This window comes from Heptranchias perlo, chromosome 24 (genome assembly GCF_035084215.1).
Source record: "Heptranchias perlo isolate sHepPer1 chromosome 24, sHepPer1.hap1, whole genome shotgun sequence".
NCBI lineage: Eukaryota > Metazoa > Chordata > Chondrichthyes > Hexanchiformes > Hexanchidae > Heptranchias > Heptranchias perlo.
Genome location: NC_090348.1, coordinates 8,063,323 through 8,077,312, shown reverse-complemented (window position 1 = coordinate 8,077,312; position 13,990 = coordinate 8,063,323). Strand labels below are relative to the sequence as shown.

The window sequence follows — 13,990 nt, the reverse complement described above, 5'->3', positions numbered from 1 at the left end:
TAAATGGTCATTCATCTCATTGCTGCTTGTAGGACCTTGCTGTGCTCAAATTGGCTGCTATGTTTGCCTACAAAACAACAGTGACTATGCTTCAAAGGTGAATGATTGGTTGCCAAACACTTTGGGGACATTCCAATATAAATGCAAGTTGTTAAATACAAATTGTTGCAGATGATTTTTTTTTTTTTTGTTTGCTCTGTAACCCTTTTTGACTCAGCACCAGTGCACACTGGAGGGAGCAGCCAAAATGCTGGGTGCAGGGACCTAAGCCTCGTGCTCCCTTGACACTGCCCAGGCGCGTCACGCGGGACCGAGAACCTTTTGTGACGTCAAGGCGCATCCCGCCGTGCAGCGCGCGCGCGCATGCGCATGCGCCGGGCGTGGAAAGTTCCAGCAGCGGAGCGTCGAGTAAGTCTGCGGGAGGAGCGAGGGGTTTTTTTTTTGTGTGTGCGCGGTAATGGCTAGTTACATACACGTCCCGTCCGCGGCGCCCGCCGTCCCCAACCTCGACATCACCGTGGACCAACACGACGTGGAAGCGGGCTCCATGCGGCTAATCAGAGAAATGAGACCGCACTGGGACCCCGTTCAGGTTAAACTGAAGGTAAATTGTGAGCGCGCACAGGTGCAGAGGGAGGGGGCGTGTCTCCGCCGGCCGGCCGCGCGCGTGCGCGCGCGCCACCCCCCCCCCCCCCCCCCCCCTCCGTCGCTCCAACGCGTGGGATTTATTATCACTGTGTTTTGTGCGGGGTGATGTTAACCGGTTGACGGGGCTGTTGTTGGTGACGAGCGGTCCCGGGTCTCCGCTCCTCTCTTCCCCCGCCCCCCCCCCCCTGTTTTTATTCCTTCGAAAAGCCATTCGGGCCGTAAATAACTGCGTCACTGGCGAGCACTGACGTCACGCGGCTGCTGGCTGGTTTGTCTTGGTGCCCCAGGGGGTGGGGAAATGGGGGTGACGAAAGGGGGCACGGGACGGGGGGGAAATGGGGGTGACGAAAGGGGGCACGGGACGGGGGGATATGGGGGGACCAAAGGGGGCACGGGACGGGGGGAAATGGGGGTGACGAAAGGGGGCACGGGACGGGGGGAAAGGGGGCACGGGACGGGGGGAAATGGGGGGGGCGAAAGGGGGCACGGGACAGGGGGAAATGGGGGTGACGAAAGGGGGCACGGGATGGGGGTGACGAAAGGGGGCACGGGATGGGGGGACCAAAGGGGGTACGGGACGGGGGGAAAGGGGGCACGGGACGGGGGGAAATGGGGGGCGAAAGAGGGCACGGTACGGGGGGAAATGGGGGGGCGAAAGAGGGCACGGGACGGGGGGAAATGGGGGGACGAAAGAGGGCACGGTACGGGGGGAAATGGGGGGGCGAAAGAGGGCACGGGACAGGGGGAAATGGGGGGGCGAAAGAGGGCACGGGACGGGGGGAAATGGGGGGACGAAAGAGGGCGCGGGACGGGGGGAATGGGGACAAAAGGGGGCGCGGGACAGGGAAATGGGGGAACAAAAGGGCATGGGACAGGGAACAAAAGGGGGCACGGGACGGGGAGACATGGGGGAACAAAAGAGGGCAAGGGGTGGGAGGAGCAAAGGGTGCGGGGGAAATAGAAGAGTTGAAACAGGCAGTGGGTGGGGATAAGGGGGGAAGGTGGGGATCTGAGATCTCTGTGCTCCTCCAATTCTTGCCTCTTGAGCAACCCTGATTTTAATCGCTCCACCATTGGTGGCCGTAACTTCAGCTGCCTAGGTTCCTAAGCTCTGGAATTCCCTCCCTAAACTTCTCCGCCTCTCTATCTCTCCTTTTAAGGTGTTCCTTAAAGCCTACCTCTTTGACCAAGCTTTTGGTCACCTGTCCTAATATCTCCTGTGGCTCGGTGTCAAATTTTGTTTGATAATGCTCCTGTGAAGCATCTTGGGCCATTTTACTATGTTAAAGGTGCTATATAAATGCAAATTGTTATTGAGGAAAGGGGAGCAAGAGGGTGGCTGTCATGCTATTTGACATAAATGGTTCCCTTTCCTGAGGTACTTCCTCTTACAACTACTGTTATCGCTCCCTCTACAAAAAAAACCTCACCCTCAATCCTTCTGTCCATGCAAACTACTGCCACATCACCTACCTTCCTTTCCTCTCAATTCCTTGAATGTGTTGTCATCTCCCAAATCCATGCTCATCTTACCCACACTCCCATGTTTGAATCTCAGTAATCAAGTTTCTGATCCTGCCACAGCACAAAATGGCCCTTACCAAAGTCACAAATGACATCCTCTGTGATTGTGACAGTGGTGCATTCTCCCTCCTTGTCTTCTATGACCCCCTCTGCAGCATTTGGTCAACCGTAACATCCTCCTGCAATGTTTCTTGTCCGTTGTCCAGCTCAGTGGGACTGCCTTCGCTTGGAACCACTCTTGCGTATCCAATTGTAGCCACAGAATCTCCAGCAAAGACTTCTCTTCCCACCCCCACACCATTATCTCTGGAGTCTCCCAACAATCTAGCCTTGGCCCCCTCCTATTCCTCGTCTACACGCTGACTGTTGACAGCATCATCCGTAAACATGGCGGTCAGCTTCTGCGTGTACCCTGAAGATACCCAGCTCTACCTCTCCACCACCTTTCTCGACCCCTCCACTGCCTGTGCTATCAGCCTGCTTGTCCAACATCTAGGTCTGGATGAGCTGCAATTTTCTTCAGTTAATTTTCTGTACCATTGCCACTGATTGTATCTCTGCTTCCTCTTAATACTTCCTTCTGTGGCTTGGTGTCCATTTTTTTGATTATGCCTCAGTGAATTAACTTGGGGTGTTTCTTCTATGTTAAAGCTGGTATATACGTGCAAGTTGCTTATGGTGGGAGTTAAAGCTTTAATGTACTCCTGAAGTTGAACCCTTCCATATCTTGTCCAGGCTGAACCAGCAGCTTTCATGGTATTTCTCACACCCACTTCCCTGTGAACTACAGTAACAGGTGCATGGACTAATGTATAAAAATTAATTGGATTCTGTTAAAATGAGCTGAGTGTAGAGGATCCAACAGGACTGGGCAAAACCGTTGTGCAGTATCTCAGTTGCAGATTCAGTGGTTGTGCTCTAAGTCATGTTCCAGCAGAGGATATCCACCATGTTGATTCTTAAACTCTGGACAGTGTTTCCAAACAAGTGGATCTTGATTGACAAATCTCTCTGAAAGGGTCCAACTGGGTTCTGATAGACTGCTACGAAGTCCATTGGGTAGGGTTTGTTTATCAGAGGGCCATGTAATAAAGAAAATATTTTAACATTTTCAACAAAATCAAAATATCCGGTAATTTGTATTGACAGGAGTGGATTGTTGTCGCTAAAACAACCTACAGTCTTTGGAACAGTCAGCTACATTAGCAGGAGTAATCAATTTAATTTCTGCTTCCTATTACATATCCTTTCTCATTTCATTTCATTAAAATTATCTCATCAGTTATGGTATTGCTTGATATTTGAAGCAGTAATGAACTATATGTGTTGATTTTGATACTGTTCATATTTATATGTCTTTAATTACAAAGCATTGAACATGAAGCGCTACACTTTAGGGAGAAAAAAAGCAGTAGAGAAACTAGAAATCTGTAATGTCTGCTCACAGTTTGGAAATAGTCTGGAGTTTTCGTCAACCATTCAACATGAACATCTGTAATTACTGGAGGAATTTATGAAAGACCTGATAATTCAGCTGAACATTGCACACTTGACTTTAACAGTGGTATTACTAGAATATGGTCAGAATGAAGACTTTTAACACAATGGGTTGTTATGCAATCAATTATTTACCCATTTGATACTATTAATTAAGTTTTCTGCTGATTTTACTCAATGTTCCTTTTAAACATGCAGTTGCCATAAATCTTTATTATTGATTCAACAGGTGTTCACAGATGGTATTACAAACAAGCTTGTTGGTTGTTACGTTGGTGATTCACTAGAAGATGTTGTCTTGGTGAGGGTATATGGTAACAAGACAGAGTTGTTTGTTGATCGTGAAAATGAGCTAAAGAGCTTTCATGTTCTGCACGCACATGGCTGTGCGCCACGACTGTATTGTACCTTTCAGAATGGGCTCTGCTATAAATTTATGGAAGGCACTGCACTGGATCCGGAACATGTCAGAGACCCTTCCGTTTTCAGGTATTTCGTGTTTTTTAATGGGCTTTTTACGAATACCTAAAATATAGAAAGTAAAGATGCATAATTTTCACATTTCACCACAGTTAGGGTTTAAATGTAACTGACCATTGTGGCACTAACTTTAAAAAAAATTCAGACTTCAGTTTATAGGGCAGTTTTCTATTAGTGGAAGCTAAAGTTAAAGAAAGTGAGATGCTTAATTGTGAACATATTGTACTGTGTTTTCTTGTCCGGTGGCAGCAGTTTTTTTTTGCTTTTGTTATCATTGAGATGCATGACTCCCTCATTTATATTCCCACTCAGTACTTTTTAGTACATTTGAAGTAAAGTGCTGAATACTATTTTTGTCTTGGTCTGGAAGTGATTAATTATTTAAGAAGTGTAAATTTAATCTAATTAATTCCCTTCCAAATTACATTTTCAGTGACCAGTAATTCTTTAAACAAATGCAAGTCTTTCCTGAAATGCAAGAAAAGTCTAGGGGCAGTACTTTTTATTCACACATACCATACTCCCATTTTTTAGTTGAAGATAATAATTGGCTTACATGAAATTTCTCTTTTTAAAAAAAAAAGTCATAGAGACTTGCTCAAGACTGTTGCAGGTCAATTCAGCGATGTAATCAGGAAAAAAGTAACTAAATGTCTGTAGGATGAGTTGAAGTTTTGGCTGAGAAGAACCATTACCATCTCCCCGTATTTGAATAAAAGGAAATCTGTATTTCTCCGCCCCCCGCCCCCCCAAAGAACATTTTAGGTGAACCCTGGTGTAAGCAGAAGTGTAAAAACTGATGGTTTAAATATTGTCATTATAGGTTACAGTGCTGTTTTAAATCATTGAAGCATTTCTGTAAATATTTAAAAAAAAGAGAAATTACTTTTTATACTGACTAAATATTCTGCAATTTTTGAAATCGGTGTGTCAAAAATAAGTCACCCAGTCACTCCATTTTGACAGATACATTTCAGTATTCTAGTTCATAAAATTGCTTGGAAATTTTCCTCTTCAATTGGCAGCAGTTCACTCAGGTCCTCAAAGTACTGTTCTAATTTAACTCATCAAAGACATAGAAAAGTCTGTATGAGAAGGGCTTTTTATGTTGTTGAAAATGGCACTGACTTTTAAGTGATTTGAAAAGATAATAAATGGTAACACTTACACCAGCAAGTGTGTGCATTTTTACGTTGCAAAACAATGTAATGTTATTTATTGGTTTAATTTGATTCATTTTGAAATGTCACTTTTTGAAGTATCACTTTTTTTTCCCCCACTCAGGCTTATAACCAGGCAGCTGGCAAAGATCCATGCTATTCATGCTCATAATGGCTGGATTCCCAAGTCAAATCTTTGGTTGAAGCTGGAAAAATATTTTACCCTTGTTCCCTCAGAGTTAGCAGATGACTGCTTGCATGCAAGGTATAATCGATTCTCTTTAATTTCATGTAATGACTTGTATTACACCATGCAAGTAACATCAGTGTTATGATTTGCAGCAATAGGCAGGCCTATGAGCAAAATGTAACATTATGTACGTAGTGAATGGGATATAGCATGCCTCAGGGCTAACATCTACCCTTTTATCGATGGGTTATAAGAAATAGGAGCAGGAGTACGTCATACGGCCCTTCAAGCCTGTTCCACCATTCAATAAGATCACGGCTGATCTTTGACCTCAACTCCACTTTCCTGCCCGTCTCCACATCTCCACATCCCCTGATTTCTCTAGAGTCCAAAAATCTATCTCTCTCAGTCTTGAATACACTCAACGACTGAGCATTCACAGCTCTCTGGGGCAGAGAATTCCAAAGATTCACAACCCTCTGAGTGAAGTAATTCCTCCTCCTCTCACTCTTAAATGGCCGACCCCATATCTTGCGACTATGCCCCCTAGTTCTAGACTCTCCAGCTAGGGGAAATAACCTCTCAGCATCTATCCTGTCAAGCCCCCTCAGAATCTTGTGTTTCAATGAGACCTCTGCTCTCCTCCAATTCTGGCCTCTTGTGCATCTCCGATTTCCATCGCTCCACCATTGGTATCGTCTCTTCAGCTGCCTAGGCCCTAAACTCTGGGATTCCCTCCCTAAACCACTCCGCCTTTCTACCTCTCTTTCCTCCATTATGTCGCTCCTTAAAACCTAACTCTTTGACCATGCTTTTAGTCACCTCTCCCAATATCTCTGTGGCTCGGTGTCTAATTTTGCCTGATAATGCTCCTGTGAAGCTCCTTGGGATGTTTCACTACGTTAAAGGCGCTATATAAATGCAAGTTGCTGTTGTTGTACTCTCTGGATCTCTACAATAGATGGAAAAGCACCAAGCTGGCAGATTGTTCAACAGGCTGAAACTATAAATTTTAATTTATTGACATAAAAGACACAAAATTGTAAAGATGCAAGAAATAAATCCGATTTATATATATAATGCTATAAAATACTTAACTCACACTGATACTTGAAACTATATCCTGAGACCTGTATAACAAGATATTTGGAATATTGATTCTTATGTTAAGCTTGTCAATGTAAGTGTACACCTTTGTGCTCCCAGAGTTCGATATTGCTACATTTGCCTGAAAATATGGTTGAAGTAAAGAATTGGCCAGCTGCTTGTATTTATAATACACTAAGAGGCCTTTAAGCTCAGGATTGTTAAAATACATCATGAGCACCTTGAACATGACACTTCATCTAGGCCTTAATATCCAGGAAGTGCCAAATGCTTGAGACAGTGCATCACTTGTGTCTTCATGAAAACATGTTTTTCTCTTACCTGATTACCAGATCAAACAATGTAGTCTGCATTCATGCAGACAGCCTGAATCTCTTCTCGTGAGGAAAGATTGGGGGGAGTTTTACTCCCCCATGATGGGCAGGAGAGGGGCGGGGCGGAGGGGGATAAATCGTCAAATTTGCGAAACCCTACTCCCAAACCGCCGCGAACGCACCTGCTTCAACCACGGTGAGTTTCAGGGCGACCGAGTAACCAGCTCTGGAGTGGCAGGTCTGTAATTATAATATGTAAATGAGGCTCTGTTCAAGATATTTTGGCAGTAAGTTTAAATTTAACAGCTGCAGGCCGGCTTTCCCAGGGCTTGGGAGATGGGAGCAGTCGGATCCAGCAGATAAATGCTTTTTAGAGCACTGCTAATGGCCCAGGAGGAGTGCTCCCTTTCCGCGCACCCCCCCCCCCCCCCCCCAAGCAAATCTTCTGTCGTGATCAGCCGACCACCACAACCCCCACCCCCACTCCCTCCTCCAAACCTGCAACCTCTCCCGGTCCCCCTCCCGATTGCTGGTCCAACCCGCAATGTTTCCCTGTCTCCGGGAACCTTTCCTGGCTGTGGCCTTCTACCGCTGGTTTTCCTGCCTATCTGCCAGGCGGGAAACTGAGTAAGCAAATGGGAGAAGTCCTGCTGTTAAATTCAGCAGGACCTCCGCATTTCTGGGTCCTCCCTCCCCGCCACGCTCCCTTCCCACCTCCACGTAAATATTGGGGCCATTGTTTCCATTTTAACCCGAGTTAATTCAAAATTATTCACATTTCTTAGCTGAATACAGATGGAAGTAAGACTACAATCTTTCACACATCAGTACTTGCCTCATGGAGGATTACGTAGTAATTGTATATTGCAATTTTGTAAGTGTTCCAATGATGTAGCACATAATCTTTACTGTAATCTGTTAAAATTCTACTACATCTTGCAAATATCTGTTCTGATTGAGTATAGAAGCTCTTGAGGCCTATATTGGGAGAGGAAAAGAGTGGAACTAACTGTCCTTTGTGGAAAGTATTTGACCATTTAAAATTACACTTGGCATTTGATGAAGTGCCACAAAAAAAGACTATTAAACTCAAAGTTGTGGGGATTCAGGGTAAGCCCTGGAAATGGATAAGAAACTGATTAAAAGGTAGAAACAACAAATGCTTGTTAAGGGAGTTATTTCAGGGTGAGGGACAGTACTGAGTTGGGTGCCCCAGGGCATGGTGTTGAGCCTACTGCTGTTTCTTACTTGCATGAATTATGTTGAATTCAAAAACACAATGCAAAGTGGTCAAATTTGCTGATGGTACCAGCCTAGGAGGGGCAGTGGAATTGGAGGAAGCAACTCAAATTACAGAATGAACTGAACAAAATATGTATGTGGGGAGAACAATAGCAGATGAAATTTAACGCAGGCAAGTGCAAAGTACTGCACATAGGAAACAAAAATAGATGACACACGTACTTGATGAATGGTAGTGAAATAACTAGGGAAGAAACCAGAAGAGACCTAGGAGTCCTTGTAGACTTGACACTAAGCATGTCCAACCAATGCAGAGCAGCAATCACCAGCCAACAGAATGTTGAAGTACTAAACCAAAACTGTAGAATTTAATTCCGAGGAAATTGTGATCAAACTGTACAATGCTCTGGTTAGACTACACCTTCGATGCTGCATCCATTTCAGGTGACCAAGACATGAGGGAGACATGCAAGCGCAGTGTAAACAAGAGACATAATGCTGATCCCTAGTGACAGTAGTCTGAGTTATAAGGATAGAAGAGAGATGCTTGGGTTTTCAGCCTGGAAAGGAGGCGTCTGAAAAACGGTCTTCTAGAGGTATATAAAATATAGTTAAAGGAATGGAAAAGGTGGATCCAGAATATTACTTCAAATCGTGAAAATAGGACAAGGACACTGATTCGAACTAGTGAAAGGTAAATTTAGGACTGATGTGAGGAATTTCTTTCTCTTGAATGTTTGACACATGGGGCGGGTCTGTAAAACGGATGGTGCTGGATCAGCCACCCGTTATATATCCCATGCGATTTTCCTTTCCTTTGACTTCAGTGGTTGTATAACGGGTGGCTGACCCACTACCACTCACTTTACGTTCCTGCTGAAGTTGAATGTTCAGTCTGTGGAATAGAATTCTAGATAGAGTGGCGAAGGCAAAAACCCTGGAATCATTTAAGTTGCAGCAATGGGGAAACTATAGGACCTTTCCGGGTGGCTAAATTTAGATTGGCTGAATAGTCTTCCTTATTTGTTACTATCTTGTAATCTTGACAGATTTTCAGAAATTTTTTTTTGTTAAAATCTGAGGAAATCTTGTACACGCCTAATACAGTTTGTATATTTAAAAGCATGTGACATTGTTAAAGCAAATTGTTAATCTTTTTCAAACCAATAACAATTCTATATTATTTCTTAATTTAGTAATTGGATATAGCTTTTAGAATTTAATATAATTAGCCCTTAGACTGATGCAGGTTCAGGAAAACACCCTTTTTCCTGAGTTAAACAGTTCTGCAAGTTTCCAGCTGAAAAATGATGCTGGAAATTACACTATTGTAATAAAGTTCCTCAAATGTCAGGAAAGCTTAATAAAAAGGAAGGACTGCAAATGCTAGAAATCTGAAATAAATAAAGACGGAAAATGCTGGAAATATACTGCAGGTCACTCGGTCTGTACAGAGAAACAACAGCTTATGATCTTTCAGGTGTGTACCTTTCATCCAAAATAGCTTTATCTTGGATATTAATCCTAAACAAAACACCTAAAACACAATATTGCAATTAAAAAATGTAAGCACTTTTGCTCATCCAATTGTCCCTGTTTCTCTTTTATTTTAACTTGAATTCTACTTCAACTTTTAAACATTTTTAAATGTTCACTATCTTGATTTCCTTCTGCCTGTTATCCCTGTCCCCATGTGCCCCCCCCCCCCCCCCCCCCCTCCAAGCTCTGGAGGTGGGAGCAACTTTTAAAAAGTTTTTCTCTGGATGAAAATGAGCTTTAAAGTTGGGTTTGTAGCTAATGAAAAGTTCTTTTAGATCAACATAGTTGCATCATAGATGTCAACATCAAATTCAGTCATGGAAATGCTTGCTGCTGACAAATAAACTGAGCAGTAGACTCCACAGCTCAATTGCACCCAGATGAATAGCCTACACTGTAAAGTTTAAATGATCCTAATGCAAGTTGCTTGGTCCGGGAAGTTGGAGATTGCTCACATTCAACATTTAGTGGCTTATCTAGAGAAGGAAAGTTTAGAGGAGTAATGAAAAGCTAACTACCTAATTTTCTTTTTATTTAAATTGAAGCTATTGCCTAAAGATAGGAGATGCTTCTTTCAATCAGTGGGTGGTTGCCTATTTGCACGCAGAGCTTGAACTACATTTGAAAAACTGTGGCAGCAATATGAACAGATTCTGCAGTACTTGACCTGGTATTCTGAGAAGCCAAATGGTGTTCGTTATGTGATAAGCCCCCTAGTTCTAGACCTTCCAGCCAGGAGAAACAACCTCTCAGCATTTACCCTGTCAAGCCCCCTCAGAATCTTGTATGTTTCAATAAGATCACCTCTCATTCTTCTAAACACCAGAGAGTATAGGCCCATTCTACTCAATCTCTCCTCATAGGACAAGCCTGTCATCCCAGGAATCAATCTAGTGAACCTTCATTGCACTGCCTCTAAGGTAAGGAGACCTAAACTATACACAGTACTCCAGGTGAGGTCTCACCAAAGCCCTGTACAATTGTAGAAAGACTTCCTTACTCTTGTATTCCAACTCCCTTGCAATAAAGGCCAACATACCATTTGCCTTCCAATTGCTTGCTGTACCTGCGTGCTAACTTTTTGTGTTTCTTGTACGAGGACACCCAAATCTCTCTGAACACCAACATTTAATAGTTTCTCACCATTTAAAATGTGTCCTGTTTTTCTATTCTTCCTGTCAAATTGAATAACCTCACATTTCCCCACATTATACTCCAGCTTGCCATCTTCTTGCCCACTCACCTAACCTGTCTATATCCCTTTGCAGACTCTTTCTGTTCCCCTCAAAGCTTGCTTTCCGACCTAGCCTTGTTTCGTCAGCAAACTTGGAAACATTACACTCGGTGCGTTCATCTAAGTCATTAATATAGATTGTAAACAACTGAGGCCTGAGCACTGATCCTTGCGGAACTCCTCTAGTTACAGCCTGCCAACCTGAAAATGACCCGTTTATCCCTACTCTCTAGTTTTCTGTCTGTTAACCAATCCTCTATCCATGCTAATATATTACCCCCAACCCCATGAGCCCTTATCTTGTGTAACAACCTTTTATGTGGCACCTTATCGAATGCCTTTTGAAAATCCAAGTATACTACATCCACTGGTTCCCCTTTAGGGAGAGAGTGTTTATCTTTGTGTTAGAATATCGCTTTCGGAGTGAAGTAGTGGTTTTATGTTCATCGGGATTAGTAGTTAGGGTAGTTAGCTCTCTGATGTATATTCAGTGAAACCTGTACAAACAGACATCTGCAAAAAAAGGGACACTCGTTGACAGTCCCAAATAATTTACATTGTAAAATATACAAGCTGCACCTTGAAACAATGGACGCTCGCAAATTACGAACTACAGATAGCCTTCAGTGCACCAAGTCAGTTTACAACTTCAAACACCAGACACACAGGTAATTGCGAGGCGGCAGTGGGTGATAAAAAGGGCTTTTGTGTAATGGGGAGTTCTTTACCCAGCATCCATAGCGGCAGAGAACCCGCTCTGTCTCTGGGATTAAAAGCTTGTGCGACCCTCTCCCAGAGAGAGAGCGGTTTCTCTGCCGCTATGGATGCTGGGTAAAGAACTCCCCATTACACAAAAGCCGGGAACTGTACCGGACAACATCAAATCTGGGGGCTGGAGGGAGAGAATGGTTTCCCCTCTTTGCCTGCTCACGGGTGGCCTCCTGGTTCTAGGAACTTCTCACACAACAGCTGCTGGTGCGAGATACACAACTACAAGGGATGCCACCTTTATAAGGTACAGTAAAACCAATTACATTTGTAGAAGTCGTGATCAGATGTCATGTGACCCGATGTGATTTGACCTTGCGTGATCTGACATCACATGATCCGATGTCGTGGTCAGAACATCACATGACCTGGCTCCAGCCAGAGTTGGCAACCCTACTCCACTAATAGGTCAGGTACAGATGAGCTGCTAACAGCCCCATACCTAATCCCCAGCACTTCAAACATTAGCAGCTGCGGCACACTGAGGGAGGGGATCCCGGACAGGGCTCTGCAGGACATTAATTCCCCCCCCCCCCCCCCCTCCAGAATTTGGCTGGGTTTCCCAGGCACTCCGGCTCTACAGCAACCACCTCGCCTTGTGCAGGTTGCCAATGTAGCAGATCCCAGGATCAGGACATCCCTCCCTCAATGGAAAAGGACCCTGGGATGGCAACGAATTGGGAAACCCAATGAGCAGAAAATGAACTGAAATCACACCCTGGTGGTTAAATATGATTAGAACTACTTGCTCGCGTGGAGGGTGAACGCTGCCACGGACTGGTTGGGCCAAATGGCCTTTGTCTGTGTTGTAACTTCATTGTATTTCTTTGCATTACAGGATATGATACAAATAATAGCAATTTTTTTTTTAAAGTAATACTTATTTGTGCTCTCACTGTCTAGTTTTATGTATTGCCAGGAAATTTCAATTAGCTGTTCTAGAAGTTTTTTTGCACTCCAGAAGTAGCTAGATACCATTTTCTTTTTGGTTTCTTGCTTATCACAACGAAACTGCAGAAAACAGACTAAAACCAATAGGAACCCTATTGCTATTCTGTTAAAGAATAGACATTGGAATGTTTATGCTTGTGTGTTCCCTAAACATAACTAAATTGTTGTGGACACACTATATTAAGATAGGGATAAGTAACAAAAGGAGAATGAAGATAGGGATAGGGCCACCAAGGGATGACCAAGATAAACTTTCAGAAGATGATACTGAAATGGCACTGAATAGATACTTTGCCACAGTTTTCACTATAGAGGCTAACAAAGAGGAAATGACAACAGTAGAAGTAGTTAACTGGGATATTGCAACAGTTAAGATAGATAGAAAGAAAGATACCTGTAGATACTCAAAGAAACTAGGGAGGAGATAGCGGAGGCACTGGTATAAATATGTAAACTTTCAATAAATAAAGGAATAATGCTGGAGGACTGGCAAACAGCAAATGTAATTCATATCTTCAAAAAGGGAGATAGAACTAATCCAGGGATCTATAGACCAATTAGCGTAACGATGGTGGTTGGATAGATACTACAATCTTTGCTAAAAGATCAGATAACATCTAGAGACAGAATATAATTTAAAAAACATAGTCTGCATGGATTTCTAAAAGGAAGGTCATGTTTAACCAACCTTATTGAATTCTTTGAAGAAGTAACCGAGCAGACAAGGGCAGTGCAGTGGATGTGGTTTATATGAACTTTCAGAAGGCCTTCGATAAGGTGCCCCATAAGAGACTCGTGATAAAGGTCAGGGAGTTATGGGCCACGTAGAAGAATGGATTGAAAGATAGCTACAAAACAGAAAACAGCAGATAGGAGTTGAGGGAAATTTCTCAAACTGGCAAAAAGTGGGAAGTGGTGCCATGCAGGGATCCATGCTGGAACCACTGTGTTGTTCACCATAAACATAAATGATTTGGACTTGGAAACTAGAAGGTGTTTTGTTGAAATTTGAAGATGGTACCAAATTGGAGGGGTATAGCTAATAACGTGGAGGACTGCACGAAAATACAGGACGACATTGAAACATATAAGATTCTGAGGGGGCTTGACAGAGTAGAGGCTGAGAGGTTATTTCCCCTGGCTGGAGAGACTGGAACTCCAGTCTCTCCAGCCAGGGACATAGTTGCAGGATATGGAGTTGGCCATTTAAGGCTGAGATGAAGAATTTCTTCACTCAGAGGGTTGTGAATCTTTGGAATTCTCCACCCCAGAGGGCTGTGGCTGTTGAGTCATTGAGAATATTCAAGGCTGAGATAGATAGATTTTTGGACTCTAG

General features: G+C 43.5%; 1 protein-coding gene across 1 annotated transcript in view; it reads left to right on the top strand.

Moving 5' to 3' along the window:
* The first annotated feature begins 414 nt into the window (after positions 1–414).
* The window catches only part of etnk1 (ethanolamine kinase 1), a 41,370-nt gene continuing 27,794 nt past the window's right edge, over positions 415–13,990 (top strand). The window contains exons 1-3 of the mRNA XM_068004709.1: positions 415–604; positions 3,899–4,158; positions 5,434–5,574. Coding sequence (XP_067860810.1) covers positions 458–604; positions 3,899–4,158; positions 5,434–5,574 — 548 coding nt within the window. The 5' untranslated portion in view covers positions 415–457. The remainder of the gene's footprint in view (positions 605–3,898; positions 4,159–5,433; positions 5,575–13,990) is intronic.